We start from the raw sequence: 23,761 nt of genomic DNA, 5'->3' as shown, positions 1-23,761 counted from the left end.
CGGGTCTCAAGGCTTACATGCAACTGGCTGGCCAGCACTTGCTATCTCCCTCCTGTGGGCTTTTGGGAAATTCGAGCATGGGTTTTGAGTGGGAGAGACCTTAAGACATGACTTAAAGCCAGACAGTGAGCCGAGAAGTCTTTCAGAATGTGTCCTGGAAACTTCCTCTGCCTTTTTAACTGTAAAGGGCTTTTTAGGGAGAAGAGCTTTTGTTGTTTGAATATGTTGATGAATATTTAGGAAAGTAACTAGGGAATAAATCTCTAGAATTCTGTCTGCTAGAAAAGAATTTGATTTGATCTTCTGTAGACAACTGTGTGAACAACCCTGAAGGACTCTGATAGAGTGTTTTTCCTTTCAATAGATCTTGCTTTTTTTACGTTCAGTTATAAATAGAAAAGAGGCTTGTCTTGCCAGGTTCCATGAGAAATGCTTGCTGTGCTGGCGGCCGCCTACTACCGTCTCCTGACATTTATTGCAGTCGTTTAGGTGGTTCTCTGGTCAGTTACTAGGCCCTTGACAGTTATCGGTTGCCTCATATATTGGCTATTTCTGCTCCTGGTCTTGTTAGATTCAAAATCAGAACTGCTTTCCAGAAAGTAGGGAGAGCTACTTTTTCTTGACTGTAAGCAGCATTCTCAAAATGAAAAAGCTACTGAGGTTCTGAAGGCGTAGAGACAACACTGTCTTGTGGTGGTTCAGTCGCTCTGTCGTTTCCGACTCTGCGTCCCTGTGACTACAGTCCACCATGCCCCTCTGTCCTCAAACGTCGAGTGTTGAAGCACATTAAGGAAGGTTTTCATTCCAAGTATTCTCACAGCTTTGATAAAAATTCTATGTCTTACTCTAGCCAAAGTGCTTCAACTACAGACTTCACCCTTTTGGGGGGCTTCACCCAGAGTCCATGATTTGTGGATTTGTCTGGAGTCCATGCCAACATGCTCCTCAAGCCCCTCTAATTGTATTCGTGAGAGAATGCAGCGGTTGTCGTCTTTTTCCACCCTCTAGATATACTTTGTCCTTCTCATCACTCTCATATTCATTTTTAAACACACCTTAAACTGTCTTGCTCTGGGGCCTCCAAAACCTTCCTCCTCTGCTCTCTGTTTCACACAGGCTGCAGTCAGCCCTGCGCCTGAGCCTCCACAGCCCCAAGTGGCTCTAAGCCATCCTCCGAAGCTTACCAGTCCTTCGACTCCAATCTGGCCCGGTCCCCCAGTCCTTGCTGAATGTGCCAGGGAGACTGATGAGCTCTAGTTGAAAGAGCCCCAGCTTTGGAATCCAGGGCACCTGGGTTTGACCACTGGCACTGCCACTCATTGAGTTCATCGTCTCTGTTTCCTGGCCCGTGAGTCAGAGGTGGTGCCTTCCTTAAGGAAAACTGTGAGGAGAGATGGTGGATGGCAAGGACTGGTTCAGGACCAGCCCGGAGAATGCGCTCAGGATGTGCAGCTTCCCTGGTTTTATTTGCCTTGAGACACTCCTGTCCAAAATGCTGTACTTTCTGCTGTTAGGTATTAAACTCTTACCCATCCTTTGAAAGAGGTCTTGTCCAAATACTCCCTCATAGTGGGCTCCTCATTAGGGGAGCGGCAAAGTCTCACCTTTCTCTCCGCTCCTGTGATGCCCACTTGATGTCGCTCATGATGCCATTGCTGGACCAGCTTACGCTGTCGATGTTGGGATGTGGCTCTGCAGCACATTGTCTTGTCCAAGGCCAGTGCTTATCATAAGAGCTTTTGTTTATGAGGCAACTGAGCACACACTATTGATTTTTTCCTGTGCTAATGGATGGGGAAAGGGCATAAATAATCCCTGACGAATGCTATTTCAGAAATCGGTTCTACTTGGCTTTGAAATCACTTCCTGCCTCCCCTCTCCCTGCCTGCTCCTCCCCAGTGCTCAGACCTCAATTGTCTTCTCTTCTCTTTCCACACACGACTTTCCCTAGGTCGTGTGTTCCTTGGTGAGGGTGCTGGTTGGAGTTTTGACGTAAGAGTAATTCTTAGTCAGGAGAGACTGTTCCAGATGCTGCAGGGCATCTCCAGCTCATGCCCATTCAATGCCAGTGATGTGTCCCTCCTACTTCCAGTTATCAGGCAACCAGAAATACTCCCACACAGTACCTGATGCCCCTAGTTGAAAACAGCTACAGGCCGATCTCATCTATTACAAGGCTTTAACTGTCTGTATTCTAAAGACTCCAAAATGTGCCTCCCAAGCTCGGCTCACTCTTGATTCAGGCTTATATAAGTTGATTCAGGCTTATGTAACCAGCTGTTGACTTGCCTCTGCCCGGGGTCCTAATAGGATCTCCACTTGTGTCCAGAAGTTGTCTTCTGGATCTTCTCTGCCCTGTCTCAGAAAATGAGGACTGCATTCTACTCAGTGCTCTGGCTCAGCACCTGTGGAATCTTCTTCGATTCCTCTTGCTGTCTCAGCAAATGCCGCTAGGCTCTATCTCAAAATATATTCATTGCCTGACCTCTTTCCTCTTCCTCTAGACCACTACCGTCTCTTACCTGGAGAAGACTCCCCTGTGGCCTCTCAGCCCTCACCCTTGCTGATGCCCACTCCAGAAGGATGGTGTTAAAATCTCAGTTGGCTTCTTTTTTTTCCCCTTCAGCCGTGCCTTGCGGCGTGTGTAAATCTTAGTTCCCCAACCAGGAACCAGACCTGTGCCTCCTGGATTTAAGTGCAGAGTCTCCACCACTGGACCACCGGGGACGCCCTCGGTCAACTTCGCATCGCCGCTCTGCTCAGAGCCCTTCCAGGCTTCCCGAGTTCTCCCTGGGCATGCACTATCGGCCCTACCCTTGTCCCTTCACTCCTCTTCCCAGGCTACGCCTGCCTCCTTGCTTCTCCCCCAACCAGCAGGGCCTTTGCACCTCCACCTGGAGTGCTTTTACCCTGGATTTTTGCTGACTCATTTCCTTTAGCTACCTTCTTAAATGTCACCTCCTCAGAGAGGCCTTCCCTGACTACCTTTTCCAGAGTAGCACCCTGACCCCAGCACATTCTTCCTCCTTGCTATCCTGCTTTATTTTTCTTAATCATTATCAGACATATTAGGCATCTGTTTGGGCGAGTGTCTGTTTATTGCTTGTCTCTCTAACTGGAATCTAAGCTCCATGAGGTAGGGAGCCTTCTTGGTCGTATTCTGTGCTCCATCCCCTAACAGAGGCCTGGCCTGTGATTGATAAATGAGCAAGAGAGCCAGACACACACTAAGGTGGTTCTCACTCTGCTGTTCCTCCAATCCCCCTGCTTTACCTTTTTGGTCCTGTCCAGAGGGCCCTGGGCAGGTCATGCAACAATGATGCAGGTTCTCCTGCAGGCACTTTCCCAGGGTGTACAGGTGTGGCTCCATCAGCTGTTGCAGCTATTTTCCCTCCCCCAACACAAAGTGAGCTGGCCTCTGAGCAACTGTAAGAATATAAACCCATCCTGATATTTCTATGTTTTATTCTTGCAGAGCCTTCTCTGCTCCATCTTACTTTACCCATGAGTCAAATCCACCTTGTTATCTCATGTTCCAGCCTCTTGTCAGAGTAGGAGGAGGAGGATGGAGCCTGAGGCAAGCACGCTGACAGTGGCAAAGGTTGACAGCCCGACCGGTGTGGAAAGACATGGTTCAAAAGCTTAGCCATCTCCAGGCCCTTGGTGTCATGGCAAAATCTACAGACTTCAGTGTCAGAACCTAACAGATCTCATGTTTTCAAAATAATGGTGACTAAGTGAAGGTTGTTATTAAGGACAATGCATGTCCTTTATTAGGCCCCAGTGTGTATCAAGTACAACATCACTTATTTCATCCTGCATAGAGGTTGATGGCAACTTCTTTTTGTCATTGAGAAAACTGAGTCTTGTGTACATTAAATCATGTGCCAGGGTCGCCTTCTTCAAAGTCCTAAGAATGTCTGATGCAAAAGGAATAAACGTCAGTAATCTGGAACATTTGCCGTACAGGTGGTTCTATGATTCTCCAAGTCTGTTGGCTGTGTAACACACTTCCCTAGTAATGAGCTGACTGTGTTTTTCCCTTGCACTTGGAGCTTGGTGAGCTGGTGACTAGTACTGAGATGTGTCTGGCATCTGTTCACTGTTCCCCAGGATCAGCAGCAGGCTCGCCAGTCCCAGCTCGCTCAGGACGAGCGCGTTTCACGCTCCTATCTTGCCCTGGCGACGGAGACGGTGGACATGTTCCATATCCTCACCAAGCAGGTCCAGAAGCCGTTCCTGAGACCCGTGAGTAGAACCTTCGGGGTATTTGTTTTGTCTGTTGGATTCAACATTCAGAGCCTATCAACTTAGAACTAAATATAATCGTCATTGAAATTCTGGGTGTTTTAGCATCACAGTCACAGATCAGTTAGATTCTGTCACTGAGTTTGTTCCCAGTTATGCTGATTGAAACGCCCAGCACTCTACTGATACACTGAAGTCTGCAGGCGGTCACTTCTAATTCACTTTCTGCTGAGACAGCACATTGGATTATTAATGTTGAAGCTGTGACATATTTTTATCATTATTGGTTCCTGTGTTTTATTTATAAAAAAAGTATAAAGTGACATCAATTGGAAATTAGAGTTTATTAAGTAGAAATAATCGACAGTGTGTAAGATCTTTGGTTCTCTTCAGTGTAGCTTTGTTACATTCAAGAAGTCAAAGTTGGATGCACAGCACAGCATGTGGGATCTTAGATCCCCAGGGAACAAACCCATGCCCCCTGGCATGGAAACACAGCCTCAGCCACTGGACCTCAGGAAAGTCCCCTCCCTGTTTACGCTTACCTTCAGGATTATCACCACACTCTGGCCTGGGAGCAGCTCACGAGATGGGCCCCCTCCCCTGTCCGCTTTCCATTTCATGTCTTTTCATAAATAGATGTCAGCACAGGAGCAGCAGAACATGAAGCAAACAGTGCATCATTAAAAGCATAAGAACATGGCAACTCATTTAGACAAGGTACTTCAGACACTTGCTTCCCTTAAAGCCTTGCAAATGGAGTTTCTATAAACTTTTTCTGTAAAGGCCAGACAGTGAATAGTTTATATGTTGTGGGCCACACAGTCTGTCTCAGCTACTAACTCTACTGTTGCTGTGTTCCAATGACTGCCTCAACTGAGGCATCAGGCCAGATTTGTCTTACAGCCCGGAATTTGCCAGTCCCTGCTCTAAGTCATGTTGTATTTTATGTTCAGGTGCTCCAAAGGCAGGGCCATGTGATTGTTCAGAGGGTCGGAAACTGTAAAAATTATTCGAGGGACTTCCCCGGTGGTCTGGTGGCCAAGATTCCGAGCTCCTGATGCAGAGAGACCGGTCAGGGAACTGGATCCCCCATGCCCGAACTAAGAGTTCACATGCCTCAACGAATATCGAAGATCCCTTGTGCCACAGCTAAGACCCCACACACCCAAACAGACAAATAAATAAAAAGAAATATTTAAAGATATCATTTGAGACTAAATTATCATAAAGCCTTCTGTTAGCTCCAAATTCTTCATTTTTAAAGGAAATTATTGAAAACTAAGTCTAATATTTTCATGTCAATTAAAATTAATTTTTTTCAAGATCTGCTCACTGGTCGGAGCTGTCCACACACAGAGGTCATGGTCTCTGCCCCCAGTCTTTGCCTCTGCCTGCCATCATCTTTCTTTTTCCTTTGCTATACTCTTTTCACCTTCTTGGCTGGTCAACACAAAACTCTCCCACTTCAGAAAGAAAAATGACCAGTTATATTCTATTCTTAATCACTCTTTTATCTCACAGTTTGTTAATAATTAAATATAGAATACGGTGGGGGAAGGAGGCGCAAGAGGAAGAGGATGTATGTATATGTATAGCTGATTCATGTTGTACAGCAGAAACTGACACAGCGTTGTAAAGCAATTATCCTCCAATTAAAATTTTTTTTAATAATTTAAAAGTTATGGCACCCCACTCCAGTACTCTTGCCTGGAAAATCCCATGGACGGAGGAGCCTGGTAGGCTGCAGTCCATGGGATCACTAAGAGTCGGACACGACTGAGCAACTTTACTTTCCCTTTTCACTTTCATGCATTGGAGAAGGAAATAGCAACCCACTCCAGTGTTCTTGTCTGGAGAATCCCTGGGACGGGGGAGCCTGGTGGGCTGCCATCTATGGGGTCACACACAGTCGGACACGACTGAAGCGACTTAGCAGTAGCATCAAGACATAAAATATTTGGAAATTGTGGATCAAAAATGATAGTGTTTGTAGAATAATAGCATGGATATATTCATCTTAACCCAAGGGATGACATTCCATCATACTTCAATAGAGAATAGTAGATTAAAGAATATATATTTATCAAACAAAAAATACAGAGTACTTTTCTTTATGCAAGAGTAGGTCCTTTAAAAGCCAAGTTTAAGTTGAATTTGTATAGATCCCGTCATTAAATTTAATGAAAACCTTGTTCCTTAAAGAGAAGCCTTCAAGACTCATGGCCACTGTTTAATACTCTCAAAGTGAGATTTTCCCCTCTCAGGTTTCCTTAAAGCAGTGCATGCCCACTTACAGTAGTGCTGTATCATCCAGTGGGGTTATAGCAGGTTACTTCATACTTATCTTCTAGTTGTTTCATTTGTTTTGTTTCACCAGCTTGATTTTAAAACTATTCAAGACAGATTTTATCTTCTCTTTTATATTTCTCTGCTCTTTGCATCTGATAAATGGGAATGGTGCATATTGTCTAAACTGCCAGGAACATTTGAAATTTATAAAAAGATAATACCTAAAATGATGGCTGAAAGAGCAGACACAAACTTTTGTGACTTGTTTCTCAGCAAATTCAAAGTGATTGTTTTTATAATTAAAAACATGAATTTAAAGAAAAGGTTGCTTTTTTTGGTATTTATAAATATTTCATCAGGCTGCAGCATTCTATTAAGCATTAGAATTGTTGGCTTAGAAATGGAGAGTAAAGAGAAGGCTGAATGGAATGTCCTTCTTCAGCTTATATGATGTAGCACAGGTAAGGGATTCTTTGAATGCCTATCCTGCCAATTCCTGGCCCTGAAGTCGCTGAAAGGGGAGTGTTTGGTCCTCCTTATTTGGCTTGACAGCTTGACTTGTCCCATTATCCTGTGATTCCCTAGGAACTTGGACCCCGATTGGCCGCGATGCTGAACTTCAATCTTCAGCAACTCTGTGGCCCGAAGTGCCGTGACCTGAAAGTTGAAAACCCCGAGAAATATGGCTTTGAACCAAAGAAGCTGTTGGACCAACTGACCGATATTTACTTGCAGCTGGACTGTGCCCGGTTCGCTAAAGCCATCGCTGACGACCAGGTCGGTGCCTGGGGGGTGGGCGACTTGAGTTTGCTTCCTTGTGGATGTTCTGGCAGACTCTGTGCACATCCCTCTGTTTCTGGATTTTCCCCACTGGAAATCAAGGAAGGGGACACTTAGCAAAATGTAGCTTTGAAAGTTTTTAGGATGTAAACAAATAACAGCCACAGCGGCAAGGGAAACTTGTCTGGTGTAAATGGAGATGAACGGGTTATTTTGCTTTGGATGTAAAGAGCGGATTTGGCTCTCAGATCCGTTTCCAGTTGAGTTTGCAACCCGTCATGTTAAGGGCCTTGCTTGACAAATCTCTTAAGCTCAAAAGAAACCCTGTTTTCTCAGGGAGTCTCTTTAGCTTCAGTGCTGCTGTTAATTCTGTGGTTCCAGGTTTCAGACCTTGTTTGTTGTTTTTACATCCTTCCCTCCCTTATTCCTTGGGTCCTCGTGATCACATCCATTTTGTGGTTTTCATTTCCACAGCTTCCAATTTAGTCCCAGCAACCCCAGTCCAGCCTTGATTTTTAATTTTTCAGAATCCCCTACAGGGCTTCTCGCTCCACATCCCTCTGTCCTGCAGCACCTTCAGCACCTTAGTAACTAATGGTTATTAACCACATGTCAGGGTTTAACCACCTTTCATGTTTTCACTTGTGACTCTCACAAAATCCTGCGATACAGGTTCCCTTGGATTCCTCGTGCCCTCGGAGGCACACAGAGGTTAGAGAGCCACACGGTTAGCATGGGGCAGAGACAGGGCTCCTCCCCAGTGTCTGCCCTGAGTCCCTGTCCTCAACTTCTCTGCTCTCTGCTTAAAATGCCCCAACGTTCCGTGTTCGTTTCCATCTTTCCATCTTTGTTCACATTGTTTTTCCAGATATTACTCACCTCTCAGGGTAACTGTCACTAGGAATTCCAGAAGGTTTGTTGTTGTTGTTTATTTATTTATTTACTGGCTGCCCTGCATGGCATGTGGGATCTTAGTTCCCTAACCAGGGATCGATCCTGCATCTCCTACATCCCTGCAATGGAAAAAAAATACATATGTCTAAAGCAATTTTTCCGGAAAAAAGTAGTGGTAAAGGAACAGGTTAGGTGTTTGCAGTTATTTTGAGGAGATGCTAAAATGATTCTCCCGTCTGCGACTGTATAATACTGCGTATATTGAGAAATAGAAGATAAATGGTAGTCTTAGGAGGGACAGGAAATGGAAACGCTCACCATGTGAGCTCAGGGCATCTGCCTTGGGCAGCAGGCTGACTAGAACGGGGCCTCACAGCCCAGGCAGACGTCAGGTGTGAGAAGTCCCCAGGGACTCTGCCACTCTTACAGTCAGGGACTCCAAAGGGTCATTAGCCTGCTCCCTCTTCTCCTGGTAGGTTTTACTGTGGCCGCCACAACACAAGAAATTAATTTAACACAAAGTTTGCAGTGTGGATGAATGCAGCATACCCCGTGAGACAGTGAAAACCAAAGGGGTGCCTCCTACTGCCTTCCTGGTTGACCAGTAAACCATCCACACTCCCTGGTAACACCTGTGGATTGTGGTGATGGCCGGTGGTGGCACTCAGGTCTGCTTGAACGTCTCAGTAGCCCTGTTCTTCCAGACCCTTGACACAACCACACAAGTGCTGGTGACACCATGGAGAGAAGAACGCTTTTTAAGTGGGTTTTTTGCTGCGTTGTACAGTATGATGTTTGTCTTGATTTTTGGACACTTTCCATTTATGTTGGCTGTAAGCCAATGACCTGCCAACTGGATTGTTTTGGAAGAGAGTCTGAGTGGCAGGGAGGGGCAGAAGGATGGGAGACGGGAAGGCTCCAGGGAGGTGGTAGCACTTTGTTGTCTGCTTTGGGGGCAGTGCTGTTGATTTGCTCTGCTTCCGTCTGGTGTGTCTTATTTTCCTGGGAAGACAAAAGGAAGAAGAAAGTGGCTGCCGAGCAAGAAAAGAAGCAGAGAGCCTTCCACGTATGAGAGCGGGTGGAAGACAGGTGCCCAGGACAGGTGACAGGAGACACCAGTACAAGGAGCCGTGAGCTTTACACTCATGTCTGAGCAGAGCGCCCCTGGCCAGGGTGGGAGGAAGCGGGGGCAGCTGTGCCCAGAGTCTGGAGAGCCTAGAAGAGAGGTCCTAGCCTGACGTGGGAGCTGTGTCCGGGGCTGCATCTCCCTGTGCTTTCCGGACAGACGGATGGCAATCCGACGCTCCTGGAGCACTGTCTGTTAACACCATGCTTCGTGAAAAAATAATGACAGTGAAGAGCCCACCTGAAATCTCACTTCTCCCATGCACCTTTTTTTAATTGAGGTGAAAGTCACATAACACAAAATGAACCATGTTGAAGTGTACAATCCAGTGGCATTTATTATATTCACAGTGTTGGACAACCCTCCCCTCTCTAGTTACAGAACATTCTATCACTCCCGCAAGGAAGTCTTGTATCCATTCAGTAGCCACTATCCCATCTCACCCCAGCCCCTAGCAACCACTAAACTGCTTTCTGTCTTTATTTTACCTATTTTTATATTTGTCTATTTGCCTATTCTGGATATTTCATACAAGTGGAATGATACAATGTATATAACTTTTTGTGTCTGGCTTCATGTAGCATGTTTTCAAGGTTCGTCTGTGTTATACATGTATCAGTACCTAGTTCCTTTTTTTTTTTTTTTTAACATTTATTTATTTTTGGCTTTGAGCTGTCTTCACTGCCACACACGGGCTTTTCACTAGTTGTGGAGAGCAGGGGCTACTCTCTCATTGCAGTACACAGGCTTCTCATTTCAGTGGCTTCTGTTGCTGCGGAACATAGTGACACGTGGACTTAACGTGTTGCAGCACATGGTCTGTTGAGCGCAGGCTCGTTGGTTGCGACACATGGGGCTTAGTTGCCCTGTGGCTAAGGGATCCTGCTGGCCCAGAGATTGAACCCATGTCTCCTGGTGGCTCAGACTGTGAAGAATTGGCCTACAATGTAGGAGACCAGGGTTTGATCCCTTGGTCGGGAAGATCCCCCGAAGAAGGAAATGTCTGCCCACTCCGGTGTTCTGGCCTGGAGAATTCCATGGACAAAGGAGCCTGGTGGGCTACAGTTGATGGGGCTGCAAAGCAGTCAGACAGAGTATTTGTGTGAATGCCTATTTTCAATTCTTTGGGACATACTTAGGAGTAGAATTTCTGAGTCATATGGTAATTCTGTGTTTAACAGTCGCACAAGCCCACGAGAAGTGTACGAGCGTTCTAATTTCTCCACATCCTCACCAACACTTGCTATTTTCTGGTGTTTTTTTGTTTTGTTTTGTTTTTAATAGACACCCTAGTGGGAGTGAAGTGCTATTTCAATGTAGTTTTGATTTGCATTTCCCTAATGACAAGTGCTTCCTGGCCATTTGTGTATCTTTTTTGGAGAACTCTATATTCAAGTCCTTCATCCATTTTTTTTTTTTCCTCCTTAGCTGCACCAAGTGGCTTGTGAGATCTTAGTTCATCAATCAGGGATTGAACCCAGGCCCTGGGTAGTGAAAGCATGGAGTCCTAAACACTTGACCACCAGGAAATTCCCCTTTATCCATTTTTGAAATTGGATCCTTCCTATTTTGTTCTTTATATATCCTGCGTGAGTTCTTTAATACTTTCTGGATACTAGACCTACATCAGATACATGACTTACAGATATTTTTATATCTAATTTTGTATTCATTCTGTACGATCCTTGAGGTCAAGGACAACATCTTTGCTCCCTCTCCATCTCATCCACGCTGAACTTGAAGCAGCAGCTCAGTAATCTATATTTGTTTGATTAATTGATGCTGCTGCTCTTTGACACTGAATGCCATATCCCCTTATCTTAAGTGCCCTTTGATTTCTGATAATGTTTATCCACTGCTATAGCTTAGAAGTTGACTCAACAGCAGGCACAAGTCAGTCAGTTAAAAACTCAATCATCTTTTTTGGGAGGGTGCCGCGTGGCATGTGGGATCATAGTTCCCCGACCAGGGATTACACCCATATCCCCTACATTGGGAGCACAGAATGTTTAATCACTGTACTGCCAGGAAAATCCAAAATTTCTTTCGAGAAATAGAGTGGGTGATGTTTTCAAGAACACCAGATGGACTGAGGCACTCAAGGTGAATCATCACAGTAGTGTGGACAGCAGCAGCCACCCTGTGCGTTTTTGCCCTTTCAGCATCTGACTGTGAGCTTCTGGCCGTTGATTTCCCTGTGACGTGAAAATCACTCAGTCGTGTTCGACTGTTTGCGACCCCATGGACTGTACAGTCCATGGAGTTCTCCACGCCACAATACTGGAGTGGGTAGCTGTTCCCTTCTCCAGCAGATCCTCCCAACCCAGAAATCAAACTGCAGTCTCCCGCATTGCAGGCAGATTCTTTACTAATTGAGCTATCAAGGAAGCCGTAGGGGATGGGGATGGTGGCTTACCTGGCTCGTAGTAAGTAGATACCAAATAAAGTATCTGTTGAACTAAAGCTAGTGGCTCAGAGGTTAAAGCGTCTGCCTCCAATGCGGGAGACCTGGGTTCGATCCCTGGGTCAGGAAGATCCCCTGGAGAAGGAAATGACAATCCACTCCAGTATTCTTGCCTGGAGAATCCCGTGGACGGAGAAGCCTAGTAGGTTACAGTCCACGGGGTCGCAAAGAGTCAGACACGACTGAGCGACTTCACTTTCACCTTCAAAGTAGTAATTTAGTTTCAGAAAACTATAACTATTATTGCTGTTGCTACTGCTAAGTCGCTTCAGTCGTGTCCAACTCTATGCGACCCCATAGACGGCAGCCCACCAGGCTCCCCTGTCCCTGGGATTCTCCAGGCAAGAACACTGGAATGGATTGCCATTTCCTTCTCCAGTGCATGAAAGTGAAAAGTGAAAGTGAAGTCGTTCAGTCATGTCCGACTCTTAGCAACCCCATGGACTGCAGCCTACCAGGCTCCTCTGTCCATGGGATTTTCCAGGCAAGAGTACTAGAGTAGGGTGCCACTGCCTTCTCCCACTGTTATTGCTAGGCCCAGGCAAAAAGAAAAACACTTGGTCCTTTGATCTTTTCCCACATGGATTGAATAAGGGACATCGGTGTGTATGGAGAGAGAAAGTGAGCATGTGCACTTATTTAGAAACTGAAGTTTAAAAAAGGATAGAAGGAAGACTGAGGGCTTTGAATCCAGCATTCTGAGAAAACGCAAGTACTAAGATGAATTCATCCCACAGATGTATTTTCTTTTGAATCCTCGTTTAGAAATCACAGGTTACTGATTTAATCATTCCCCGCCTATCTTTGTATCACTAAAGTCGCACGTGGCCAGTGTTTTTGCCTAAAAGCCAAATAATGATATACTTTGCTCTTTTGAAATGGCAGTGATTGATATAAATTAGGTACCTGTAGGGTAGATGTTACTACCAGCATTTTACACCCAAAGAGACTGCGGCTAAGGAGAATTAGAGCCTTGCCTAAAACCACACAGTGGGTAGATGGTGAAGCCAGGTTTGAAGCCCAGGGTCACCTGGATCTGTGGTGGGGCTTGCCCTGCAGGTCATCCCTCCCACTCTCACAGGCATAATCCCTGTCTGCTCCCCTCCGCAGAGCCTCTGACATTTAATAGCATTAAACTAAAAGATCTTAAAGAGCCATCAAAGAATGGGAGAAAGCTCCTGTTGATTATGATCTCTGTTTGGGTTGTTTTCACCATGTTTACTTTAGGGAAAAGAACTGAACTATCTACCTCCCCTTGCAGGGTATTGGGTCTCTGTGTGCTGTGCATAGTCCTTCAGTCATGTCCAGCAGCTCTTTGCGACCCATGAACTGTAGCCTGCCAGGCTCCTCTGTCCATGGGGATTCTTCAGGCAAGAACACTGGAGTGGGTTGCCATGCCTTCCTCCAGGGGATCTTCCCAGCCCAGGGATCAAGCCGAGGTCTCCCACATTGCAGGCGGATTCTTTACCATCTGAGTGCCTTACGGCGACTGAACTAGACTAGATTTCCTTTTCTTTTTAATATTAAAATTTTAAGAGAAATGCATGTTTGCTGTAAAAGTAATTAGTTCCTCTGATTTGCCTCAGTCCTAAAGCCCCTTCCAGAAGTAATGACCTTGTACAGTTTGGTTTGGATTACCCCAGGCTTTATGTATTTATAGCCATGTCAAAGTATATTTATATATGCTTATAATTTTAGGGCTTTTTTAGAAAACAGAGCCTACTTTGGATATTTTCTGCAGGTTTCTTTTTTCCATTTATATTTACGTCTCACGTTGTCTTTCCTCGTTTGCAGAGATCCTACAGCAAAGAGTTGTTTGAAGAAGTTATTTCAAAAATGCGGAAGGCGGGAATTAAATCCACCATAGCGATAGAGAAGTTCAAGCTTCTGGCCGAGAAAGTAGAGGAGATTGTGGCTAAGAACGCACGTGCAGAAATTGACTACAGTGATGCCCCAGACGAGTTCAGAGGTGAGTAGAGCCACTTTCTTATACCAAATTCTTTGATTTAACGTGAAACCTGTAACATTAGAAGATGTTCTGTGCTCTGCTTGCTTTTTGAGACTTTTGGTCTGAAATTGAAATTACCGTTGCCTAATTTTAGTTCATATTATAAATGACAAGGGGAAAAAATCCTTAGCCTTATTTCAAACCAGGTAACAGCCCTGGAAATTCTAAGGTCAGCCTTGCCTTTGCAGGCAGGGATTCGTATGTTCGAATAATTGTGAGGAATACAAGGAGGAAGGGTTGATTCTAGCCTGCCACCTTCGCTGCTTGCTGCTGTGTCTGTCTTACTGTCTTTTTTTCTCTAATCTTTCCTCCCAGTAGCTGACAAAAGGGTACTTTCCCCTCTGCAAAAGGCCAAGTATGTGCTTTTATCTAATGCTGATTTCCTTCTAAACTTGGGGACCTGGTCTGGGCCATTTGGTTGCTGCTCTATTTTTCACTGGTAGGAGGGACTTTGTTTTGTATTCTTTATAGGAGGGACTTTGTTTTGTATTCTTTTTCAGTTTTAGGTGCTATTGTTTGATTAGAATTCGCTTTGCTTTGTCTCTGTAGACCCTCTGATGGACACCCTGATGACTGACCCCGTGCGACTGCCCTCTGGCACCATCATGGACCGCTCCATCATCCTGCGGCACTTGCTGAACTCCCCCACGGACCCCTTCAACCGACAGACGCTGACAGAGAGCATGCTGGAACCAGGTAGAAGAGGGCAGAGCTTGAACCACAATGCCTACACCTGTCCCGAGCAATGGGGCCAAAAATCCTGTATCAGAGAGTAACCAAAAGGGGGAAATTTAGCAAATCCAAACACTCCATGGTTTCTGACACCTTGTAATGGAAAAGACACAAAACATTCTTTTCTCTTTTTCACTATAGAATTCCAGTCTTTACTGTTCATGTCCTCTTCGTCAGTCTTCAGTTCCATGAGGGTATAAATGCCCTTTCTTTATCCTGAACTGCAGGCATCATCTCTCAAGAAAAGCCCATCCAGGGCATTAATTCTTTCCTTTTCTTTTCTCAGTGCCAGAACTGAAAGAACAGATTCACGCCTGGATGAGAGAGAAACAGAACAGTGATCACTAAACCACCTGCCTGCCCACCTTCTGCTGGAAACAGCCAGGGCCAGCGAGGCAAACCGGAGCGATGGTGCACATGCTGTTCGAACATTGGAGGCAAAATACACCATGAGCCCACCCAGAGCGACCAAACAGTGGAGACCTGAAAGGACGTGAACAAGAGGAGGAGCCCAATTCCTGTACATATATTTAAGTGACAAACGTGGTCAGAAGCTTGAAGGACACACTTGATGATTGCTTGTGTAGTAGAGCACGTCCTTCATATGTCACAATTCGGGGCTTTTGCAGCAGAAGTCTTTTAGTGATTGATGACGAATGGGTCTGGGCAGCATCCCTTTCATCTTTTTTTCCCCCCCACTAAATCCAGTATCCGTTGATTTTGATTGTGATTAGAGAACCTTGGACATTTTGCTGCTAAAGAATCTCCCCTCTCCTACCCTCTTCCTGATCCTACTTGCACTGCTGTGGATTTTTTTTTTAAGTGAAGCAAAAACAAAAATAAACTCCTTTCCTTGGCCCTCCAAACATATATTCTGTGAGATAACTGTGCCTGCAACAAGTGTTAATCCCGGGATCGTATTTTTATATCATATTCACGTATTTGTTTTTTTAATTGGTGTTAGATGACATGATTAATAAAAGAGGCAAGATATTTTCAGAATTTGAATTTTAGTTTTTATTTTTTTTTCTTTTGAAATGTCCCTTAATTTTTTTTTTCTAATTATTCTAAACAAAATGAAGAGTATCTTATTGCTCTGGTCCTTGTAGTAAGCCCACTATCAGGAATCTGAGGAACAGCTGCAGCAGAGGAAGCATTTAAGTGTATCAGGATTTCATGTCTTATGGTTTGGGTGTTGGGGCGTTGGGTTTTTCTTTTAATGCTCTGTGACATTTCTAAATCTCTACAGTTATTCTATGAGGGTAAATAAATTCCTCAACCCTTGAGTCTCTGAGTTCAAGGCAGGGTTGTTTGTATGGATGTGTCCTGTGGGGCTTGGCCTTACCAAAGCAAAAAAGGGTGCGAGAAATGTGGAAGTATGTCTGCTTGTAAAACACACACACAGACACACACACACACGCACATAAACATAAAAGACTTTTTGTATTATTGCTCCCCACTTACCATACTTGAATTCTTGAATTTCCTTTGGGGTAAAAGAGAATTTTGAAACCATAAAGTGTTTTGAAAAAATGAATTCTACAAAACATACTTTCTTTTCCTTTTCCTTTTTCTCCCCCTGCCACTCCACAGACAATGTCCTCTGTTCAATTCCTAACGCAAACTACAATAAATGGTGATACACATTCAGAAGGCGTCTTCTTTGAGTCTCTTCTTTTTGTGGAAAACAAAGGGGTGGGTGAAGAGCAAGAGCCAAATGTGTTCACATGTGGTGCATGATCTTTACCAGAGCCAGTTGCTATTTTTAAAAGAAACCTCTCCAGTGCGTCAGTCTTGGGGCTCCAGTTGGTTCTCGTGCCACTGTTTGCTTGTTCAAGCGGGTTGTTCGAGCAGGTTGACTTTGCAGTGTTCAGTCTCTTTGGTTCTCAGGTGATTACTCTATTGCAAATATCTTTTCACTGACCTTTAAAATTTTTCTCCTGTGCTAACCATCTCATGAACATTATCTTAGGTACTACAGTTGATAAAACTTTGCCTAACAGCTTGTGAAATAAGAGAACACATTTCTGCAAAATTTGCTGTGTGCCAAGCTCTGCCAAAGCCTATATGTTGATGGTTTCATTTTCTAAGATGATACCCTCATCTTTGTTTTTTTCCAGCAGATCAAAGTGAGGGGTGTGGAGGGGTTAGGTCATTTGCCAAATGTCACCTGTTCAGTTAGGAGAAGAGCAGTTGTCCTGGCTCCAAAGTCCTTGCCGCCCACACCCCCCGCCTCCCCCGCCCACTGCCACTTTTAATGTTATCCTGTTTGTCTATCCTTGGACAGCTATGACAAACCTAGACAGTGTATTTAAAAGCAGAGACATAACTTTGCCAACAAAGGTCTGTATAATCAAAGGTGTGGTTTTTCCAGTAGTCATGTATGATGTGAGAGTTGGATCATAAAGAAGGCTGAATGCCAAAGAATTGATGCTTTTGAACTGTACTGAAGAAGGTTCATGAGAGTTCCTTGGACAATACAAAGATCAAACCAGTCAATCCTAAAGGAAATCAACCCAGAATATTCACTGGAAGGACTGATGCTGAAGCTGAAGCTCCAGTACTTCGGCTACCTGATGTGAGGAGCCGACTCATTAGAAAAGACCCTAATGTTGGGAAAGATTAAAGGCAGGAGGAGAAGGAAGTGACAGAGGACCAGATGGTTGGATGTCATAACCAACTGAATGAACATGAATTTGAGCAAACTGGGAGTTAGTGAAGGACGGGGAAGCCTGGTGTGCTACAGTCCATAGGGTCACAAAGATTCGGACACGACTGAGTGACTGAACAACAATGTCCTTACAACAACAACAGTTCTATCTTGTGAAATGGCTTCTCATATCCCTCTGATGATATTAGTGGTGGCTTTTGGAATTTTGTATTACTGTGTAGTTTCTCTTCCAAGTTCCTTTGGCTTTTGTTTTTCTGTTTTTCGTTTGTTTTTTAATATTTATTTGGCTGTGCCAGGTCTTAGTTGTAGCATGTGAGATCTAGTTCCCTGAGCAGGGATCAAACCCGGACCTCCTGCTTTGGGAGGGTACAGTCTTAGCCACCGCATCACCAGGGAATTCTCCCTTTGGCCTTTGTTTAATCTTTTTTATGTTACAGGATTTCCTCAAACACATAATGCTATTTATCTATCTGTATTAATAGAGTGGACTGAGAATCTGGGTTAACTTTTTGTATGCCAATTGGTAGAACTTCTTCAATAATAGTGCTCACATTTCTTAAGCTTTGCTGGGGATTGCAGCATAAATCATCCCCTTCTGTGTTTTCCTTACTTTGGGGTTAGGTTTCATCTTCCTTTGGTTGTTAAAGTTGTTCATCACTTCTTTTATTTTGGCCGTGCCCTGTGGAGCATGTGGGATCTTAGTTTTCTGACCAAGGGTTTAACCCATGCCCCGGCAATGGAAACGTGGAGTCTTAACCGCTGGACAACCAGTCCTTGTAGCCACGATTCTACCACTTTTGGACTAAATAAACTTTTTCTAAAAAATAGATTCACATTAACAATTTCAGACAACATATATAAAAGAAAGCCAAAACCACCCATAATCCCACCATATAGATGATTCTGTTTATATTTTTTAACCAAGTTTGTATACGCTTATGCCTATACAACTATGATGCATATTGACATCTGTGTCAGTTTTATTTCTCCATCTCGTGAATGTGTGCTATTGTCTTCTCCCCATCCAGATGATAAACTCCTGAGAGGTGCAGGTTCTGTCGTGTTACTTGCGTGCCCCACTCCTTCCCATGGATGTAATACAGTGCTGCTTTACCCATTCAGATGTATTCATCATTTTGAAAATTCAGAATTCGGAGGTTTCAGGGAGCTTCTCTTGGATACAGCATGTCTCCTGCCTCTACTGTCTCTAGAAGGAAGATGTTTGGGATTTCTGTCTTTAGCGTAAGGGTTGCTGTTTTATAGAAACTTGGGATTGCCTGCATTCTGTTCATTATAGATATTAAACTACAAAATATTTTAAAAGTATCAATAGGTCTTGCCTTACAAGGAAGCAGGCCAAATAGGAAGGAGGACTTGAGAATCAGATGAGCAGAAGAGACATGATCCTAAAGAAAAAGATTAAAATAACTTCTTACTCCTTTTGTGACTCACTCCTGTGGGTTTCTAAAAGGAGGAGTTGATAGAATTATCTTTTGGAAAAAGTAGCCAAGCACGTTACTTTGTTCACATTTTGTAACCTTTGGGTTTGGTAAAATAGTACACTTCACAGTGTTGTTACTGAAGTGCTATAGAAAGATAAATAGGCCCTATTTATTCATTGATTTTTGGCTGCACTGGGTCGTCATTACCACAGTGGCTAAAGTTTCTCTAGTGGAGAGTGAGTGAGTGAGAGCTACTCTTTCATTAAGTGGTTCACGGGCTTCACATTACTGTGGCTTCTCTTGTTGCAGAGCACGGGCTCTAGAGCGTGCAAGCTTCCGTAATTGCACATGGAGGCTCAGTCTTTGGCGCATGGAGCTTAGTTGCTCTGCAGTAAATTGGATCTTCCCAGACCAGATCGAATCCGTGTCCCTTGCATCGGCAGGTGAATTCTTAACCACCGAACCACAAGGGGAGTCCCTATAGGTAAGCTTGTTTTGGGGGGGGGTTTCGTTTTATTTGGAGTATGGTTCCTTTACAGTATTGTGATGGTTTTTGCCATACATCAATATGAATTGGCCATAGGTATACATGTGTCCCCTCCATCCTTATCTCCCCTCCCCCCTCCCTCCAGGCTGTCACAGAGCACTGGACTTGGGTACCCTGCATCATACATCAAACTCTCACTGGCTATCCATTTTACGTATGGTGATGTATATGTTTCATTGAAGGAAACAGCCATAGTATGAACCTGATTATTGGGTCAGCTGGCACTGGGCTGAAGGAATCCACCCTTGGTTGATAAATAATGGGCGTTTTATGATCATGTTCTGTGTACAAGCCACCCTCATATATATTAACTCATTAAAATACCAACAGTTGTATAAAGGGTCAGGGAACTGGTGTATGAATCAAGGCCATCTGGGCTTCCGGGTCTGATCCCTTCACCACTCCTGTGTGGCAGTACAGTGGTCCATCAGTATTTTTAGGGGTTTGGTTTCAGGACCCCTGCAGATACCACAGTCTGCACATGCTCAAGTTCCTTATATAAAATGTCGTAGTCTTTGCTTATAATTTTCCCATGTACTTTAAACCATCTCTAAATTACTTACAATATCTAATGTAATATAAATAGTTGTAAATACAATGTAAATAGTTGATAGTCATTCAGTTGTGTCCGACTCTTTGGAACCCCGTGGACTGTAGCCCATCAGGCTCCTCTGTCCTTGGGATTCTCCAGGCAAGAATACTGATGTGGGTAGCCATTCCCTTCTCCAGGGGATCTTATCAACCCAGGGATGGAACCCGGGTCTCATGCGTTGTGGACAGATTCTTTACCGTCTGAGCCACCAGGGAAGCCCTAAATGGTTGATGGCGTGGTACAAATTTAAACTTTGCTTTTGGAACTTTCTAGATTCTTCAAATCATGATTGGTTGAATCTGTACGTGGAACCCAAATATACAGAGGGCCAGTTGTACTTCAGAATGGTCCAAGTTCATAATGGCCAAGGAGATATAGAGAAGCAGCCTAGCATTCCAGAAGGGGCTTTGGCCTTGGGGTCAACTCTAGACTCACCCCTCATTTTATTTTTAAAAGAATGTAAATTTTAATTAAGAGAAGTCCACAACTTAGTTCATCAATTTATTTATTTTGGGGGCTGCAACCAAGACTTCAGCTCCACCATAGGGGATCAAACCTGTGCCCCCTGCAGTGGAAGTGTGGTGTCTTAACCACTGCACCACCAGGGAAGTCCTCAACCTGCATTTTAAATGGTTAAATAACTTTAATCTCACAGCTTTCAATACTAGCTACTCACTCACTGTTGACCCCCTAAATTTGTGTCCCCAGCGTCTCTTCTGTACTGGTGACACTGGACACCTCATGTCTTAAAGGCTCGGAATTGTTGTTCAGTTGCTCAGTTGTGTTTGAATCTTTGCAACCACATGGACTGCAGCATGCCAGGCTTCCCGGAGCTTGCTCAAACTCATGTCCATTGAGTCGGTGATGCCATCCAACCATCTCGTCCTCTGTCATCCCCTTTTCCTCCTGCCTTCAATTGTTCCCAGCTTTAGGGTCTTTTCTAATGAGCTGGCTCTTCATATCAGATGACAAAAGTATTGGAGCTTCAGCTTCACCATCAGTCCTTCTGATGAATATTTAGGACTGATTTCCTTTAGAATTGACTGGTTTGATCTCCTTGCAATCCAAGAGACTCTCAAGAGTCTTCTCTAACATCACAGTTCAAAAGCATCAATTCTTTGGTCCTCAACTTTCTTTACGGTCCAACTCTTAACATCCATACAGAACTACTGGAAAAATCGTAGCTTTGACTAGATGGACCTTTGTCAGTAATGTCTCTGCTTTTTTAAATGCTCTCTAGGTTTGCCTGGCTTCCCTAGTGGCTCAAACAGTAACGAATCAGCCTAAAATGCAGGCGACCAGGGTTTGATCCCTGAGTCCGGAAGATGCTCTGGAGAAGGAAATGGCAACCCACTCCAGTATTCTTGCCTGGAGAATTCCATGGACAGAGGAGCCTGACAGCCTACAGTCCATAGGGTGGCAAAGAGTCGAACATGACTGAGCAACTAACATACACTAGGTTTATCATAGCTTTTCTTCCAAGTAGCAAGTGTCTTTTACTCTCATGGCTGAAGTCACCATCTGCAGTGATTTTGGAGCCCAAGAAAATGAAGTCTGTCGCTGTTTCCATTGTGTCCCCATTTATTTGCCATGAAGCGATGTGATCAGATGCCATGATCTTTGTTTTTTGAATGTTGAGTTTTAAGCTAACTTTTTCACTTTCCTCTTTCGCCTTCATCTAGAGGCTCTTTAGTTCCTCTTCACTTTCTGCCATGAGGGTGGTATCATCTGCATATCTGAATTTATTGATATTTCTCCCTGCAGTCTTGATTCCAGCTTGTGCTTCATCCAGCCTGGCATTTTGCATGATGTACTCTACATATAAGTTAAATAAGCAGTGTGACAATAAACAGCATTGACGTACTCCTTTCCCAATTTGGAACTGGTCCATTGTTCCATGTCCAGTGCTAACTGTTGCTTTTTGACCTGCATACAGATTTCTCAGGAGGCAGGTAAAGTGTCCTAATTAGTCCCATCTCTTTAAGCATTTTCCCCAATTTGTTGTGATCCACATGGTCAAAGGCTTTAGCATAGTCAATGAAGCAGAAGTAGATGTTTTTCTGGAATTTTCTTACTTTTTCTATGATCCAGTGGATGTTGGCAATTTGATCTCTGGTTCCTCTGCCTTTTCTAAATCCAGCTTGAACATCTGAAAGTTCTTGGTTCACGTGCTGTTGAAGCCTAGCTTGGAGAATTTTGAGCATTACTTTGCTAGTGTGTGAAATGAATACAATCATGTGGTAGTTTAAACATTCTTTGGCATTGCCTTTCTTTGGGATTGGAATGAAAACTGATCTTTTCCAAGCCTATGGCCACTATCAAGTTCTCCAAATTTGCTGGCATATTGAGTGCAGCACTTTCACAGCATCATCTTTTAGGATTTGAAATAGCTCAGCTGGAATTCCATCACCTCCACTAGCTTTGTTCCTAGTGATGCTTCCTAAGGCCCACTTGACTTCGCACTCCAGGATGTCTGGCTCTAGGTGAGTGATCACACCACCGTGGTTATCTGGGTCATTAAGATCTCTTTTGTTTAGTTTTGTGTATTCTCGCCACCTCTTCTTAATATCGTCTATGTCTATTAGGTCCATACCGTATCTGTCCTTTATTGTGACCATCTTTGCATGAAATATTCCCTTGATATCTCTAATTTTGTTGAAGAGATCTCTAGTTTTTCCAATTCTATTGTTTTCCTCTGGTTCTTTGCTTTGATCACTGAGGAAGGCTTTATATCTCCTTGCTATTATTTGGAACTCTGCATTCAGATGGGTATATCTTTCCTTTTCTCCTTTGTCTTTCACTTCTCTTCTTTTCTCAGTGATTTGTAAGGCCTCCTCAGACAACCATTTTGCCTTTTTGCATTTCTTTTTCGGGGGGATGATGTTAATCATCGCCTCCTGTACAGTGTTATGAACCTCCATCCATAGTTCTTCAGGTACTCTATCAGATCTAATCCCTGAATCTATTTGTCACTTCCACTGTACAATCTCACCTACTTTGAGGACCTAAATCTTGGTGCTAAACAGATTCAATGGCTTAAAATAGTTATTTTTTTCCCAACGAAACTCTCACACGTTTATTACTAAGCCAAAGCAGTAGTGCAGAAACACTGACACCAAGAGAAAAATTATTTTCCCAATAAAACACATCCAGCCATTGAGATAGTAGTGCTGTTCTCAAAGCGCTGCGGTACATATGCTTGTACTACTTCACATGCAAGGCTCCTTACAGACCCAGCTTGGTTCTTCTCCATTGCCTTCTCTTCGAGTTGTACCTGATGTTATTACCAGTTTTCATTCAAACCCAGTAAGGAATGGGACTATGCTGGTTTTGTTTCTTGGCCAAGAGTCACTTGATCCTGAAAGTCATGTGAGAAGACATGGAGAGGAGCAAATTCAACTGCACATAGGATGACAGAGAAGAGAAGAGAGTGGCTGTGATTTAATGATCATCTGTAATGGTCCTGGCTGTGCTGACTCAGCAAAGCAGTTCTCACTCAGAGACTCTCAGCCCATTGCATTCATAGTGGCTGAGCCTGGGGTCATTGCAAATTCTTCTTGTTCACATCTGGCTGTTGGCTGGGACCCAGCTGGGACTGTTGGCTGGAAGACCTACACGTGGCCTCTCTGGCACTTTTATCTTCACATTCTAGGTTCTAAGAGCTAACACTCCAAGAGGACCAGATAAAAAGTTGGTCTTTTATGACCTAGCAGTCTCAGAAGTCACACACTTCTGCTGCCTTCACGGGCCTGCCTGGGTTTTGGGGAGGCAACACAGACCTCATCTTTCAATGGGAGAAATTCCAATGTCACATTTAAGAACAGTGCGTGGGGACTTCCTTGGCAGTCCAGTGGTTAGGACTCTGTGTTTTCACTTAGCTCCCCAACCAGTGAAAGTGAAAATGTTAGTTGCTCATTTGTGTCCAAGTCTTCACAACCCCATTGACTGTAGCCCGCCAGGCTCCT

The 23,761-nt window shown here is 44.1% G+C and overlaps 1 protein-coding gene and 1 pseudogene across 4 annotated transcripts in view; one reads left to right on the top strand and one right to left on the bottom strand.

Annotated features, from left to right (window-relative positions):
* The window catches only part of UBE4B (ubiquitination factor E4B), a 120,378-nt gene extending 104,181 nt beyond the window's left edge, over positions 1-16,197 (top strand). For all 4 annotated transcript variants that reach the window (XM_069545728.1, XM_069545729.1, XM_069545730.1 and 1 more), the window contains 5 exons: positions 4,114-4,248; positions 7,126-7,317; positions 13,599-13,773; positions 14,362-14,508; positions 14,831-16,197. In XM_069545728.1, coding sequence (XP_069401829.1) covers positions 4,114-4,248; positions 7,126-7,317; positions 13,599-13,773; positions 14,362-14,508; positions 14,831-14,892 — 711 coding nt within the window. In that variant the 3' untranslated portion in view covers positions 14,893-16,197. The remainder of the gene's footprint in view (positions 1-4,113; positions 4,249-7,125; positions 7,318-13,598; positions 13,774-14,361; positions 14,509-14,830) is intronic.
* A 6,824-nt stretch (positions 16,198-23,021) lies between these two features.
* LOC138415889 (large ribosomal subunit protein eL39-like) lies at positions 23,022-23,177 on the bottom strand (annotated as a pseudogene).
* Between the last annotated feature and the right edge of the window lie 584 nt (positions 23,178-23,761).

This window comes from Ovis canadensis, chromosome 12 (assembly GCF_042477335.2).
Source record: "Ovis canadensis isolate MfBH-ARS-UI-01 breed Bighorn chromosome 12, ARS-UI_OviCan_v2, whole genome shotgun sequence".
NCBI classification, from domain to species: Eukaryota; Metazoa; Chordata; class Mammalia; order Artiodactyla; family Bovidae; genus Ovis; species Ovis canadensis.
The sequence above is the reverse complement of the archived record's forward strand: the minus strand, read 5'-3'. Positions and strand labels throughout refer to the sequence as shown.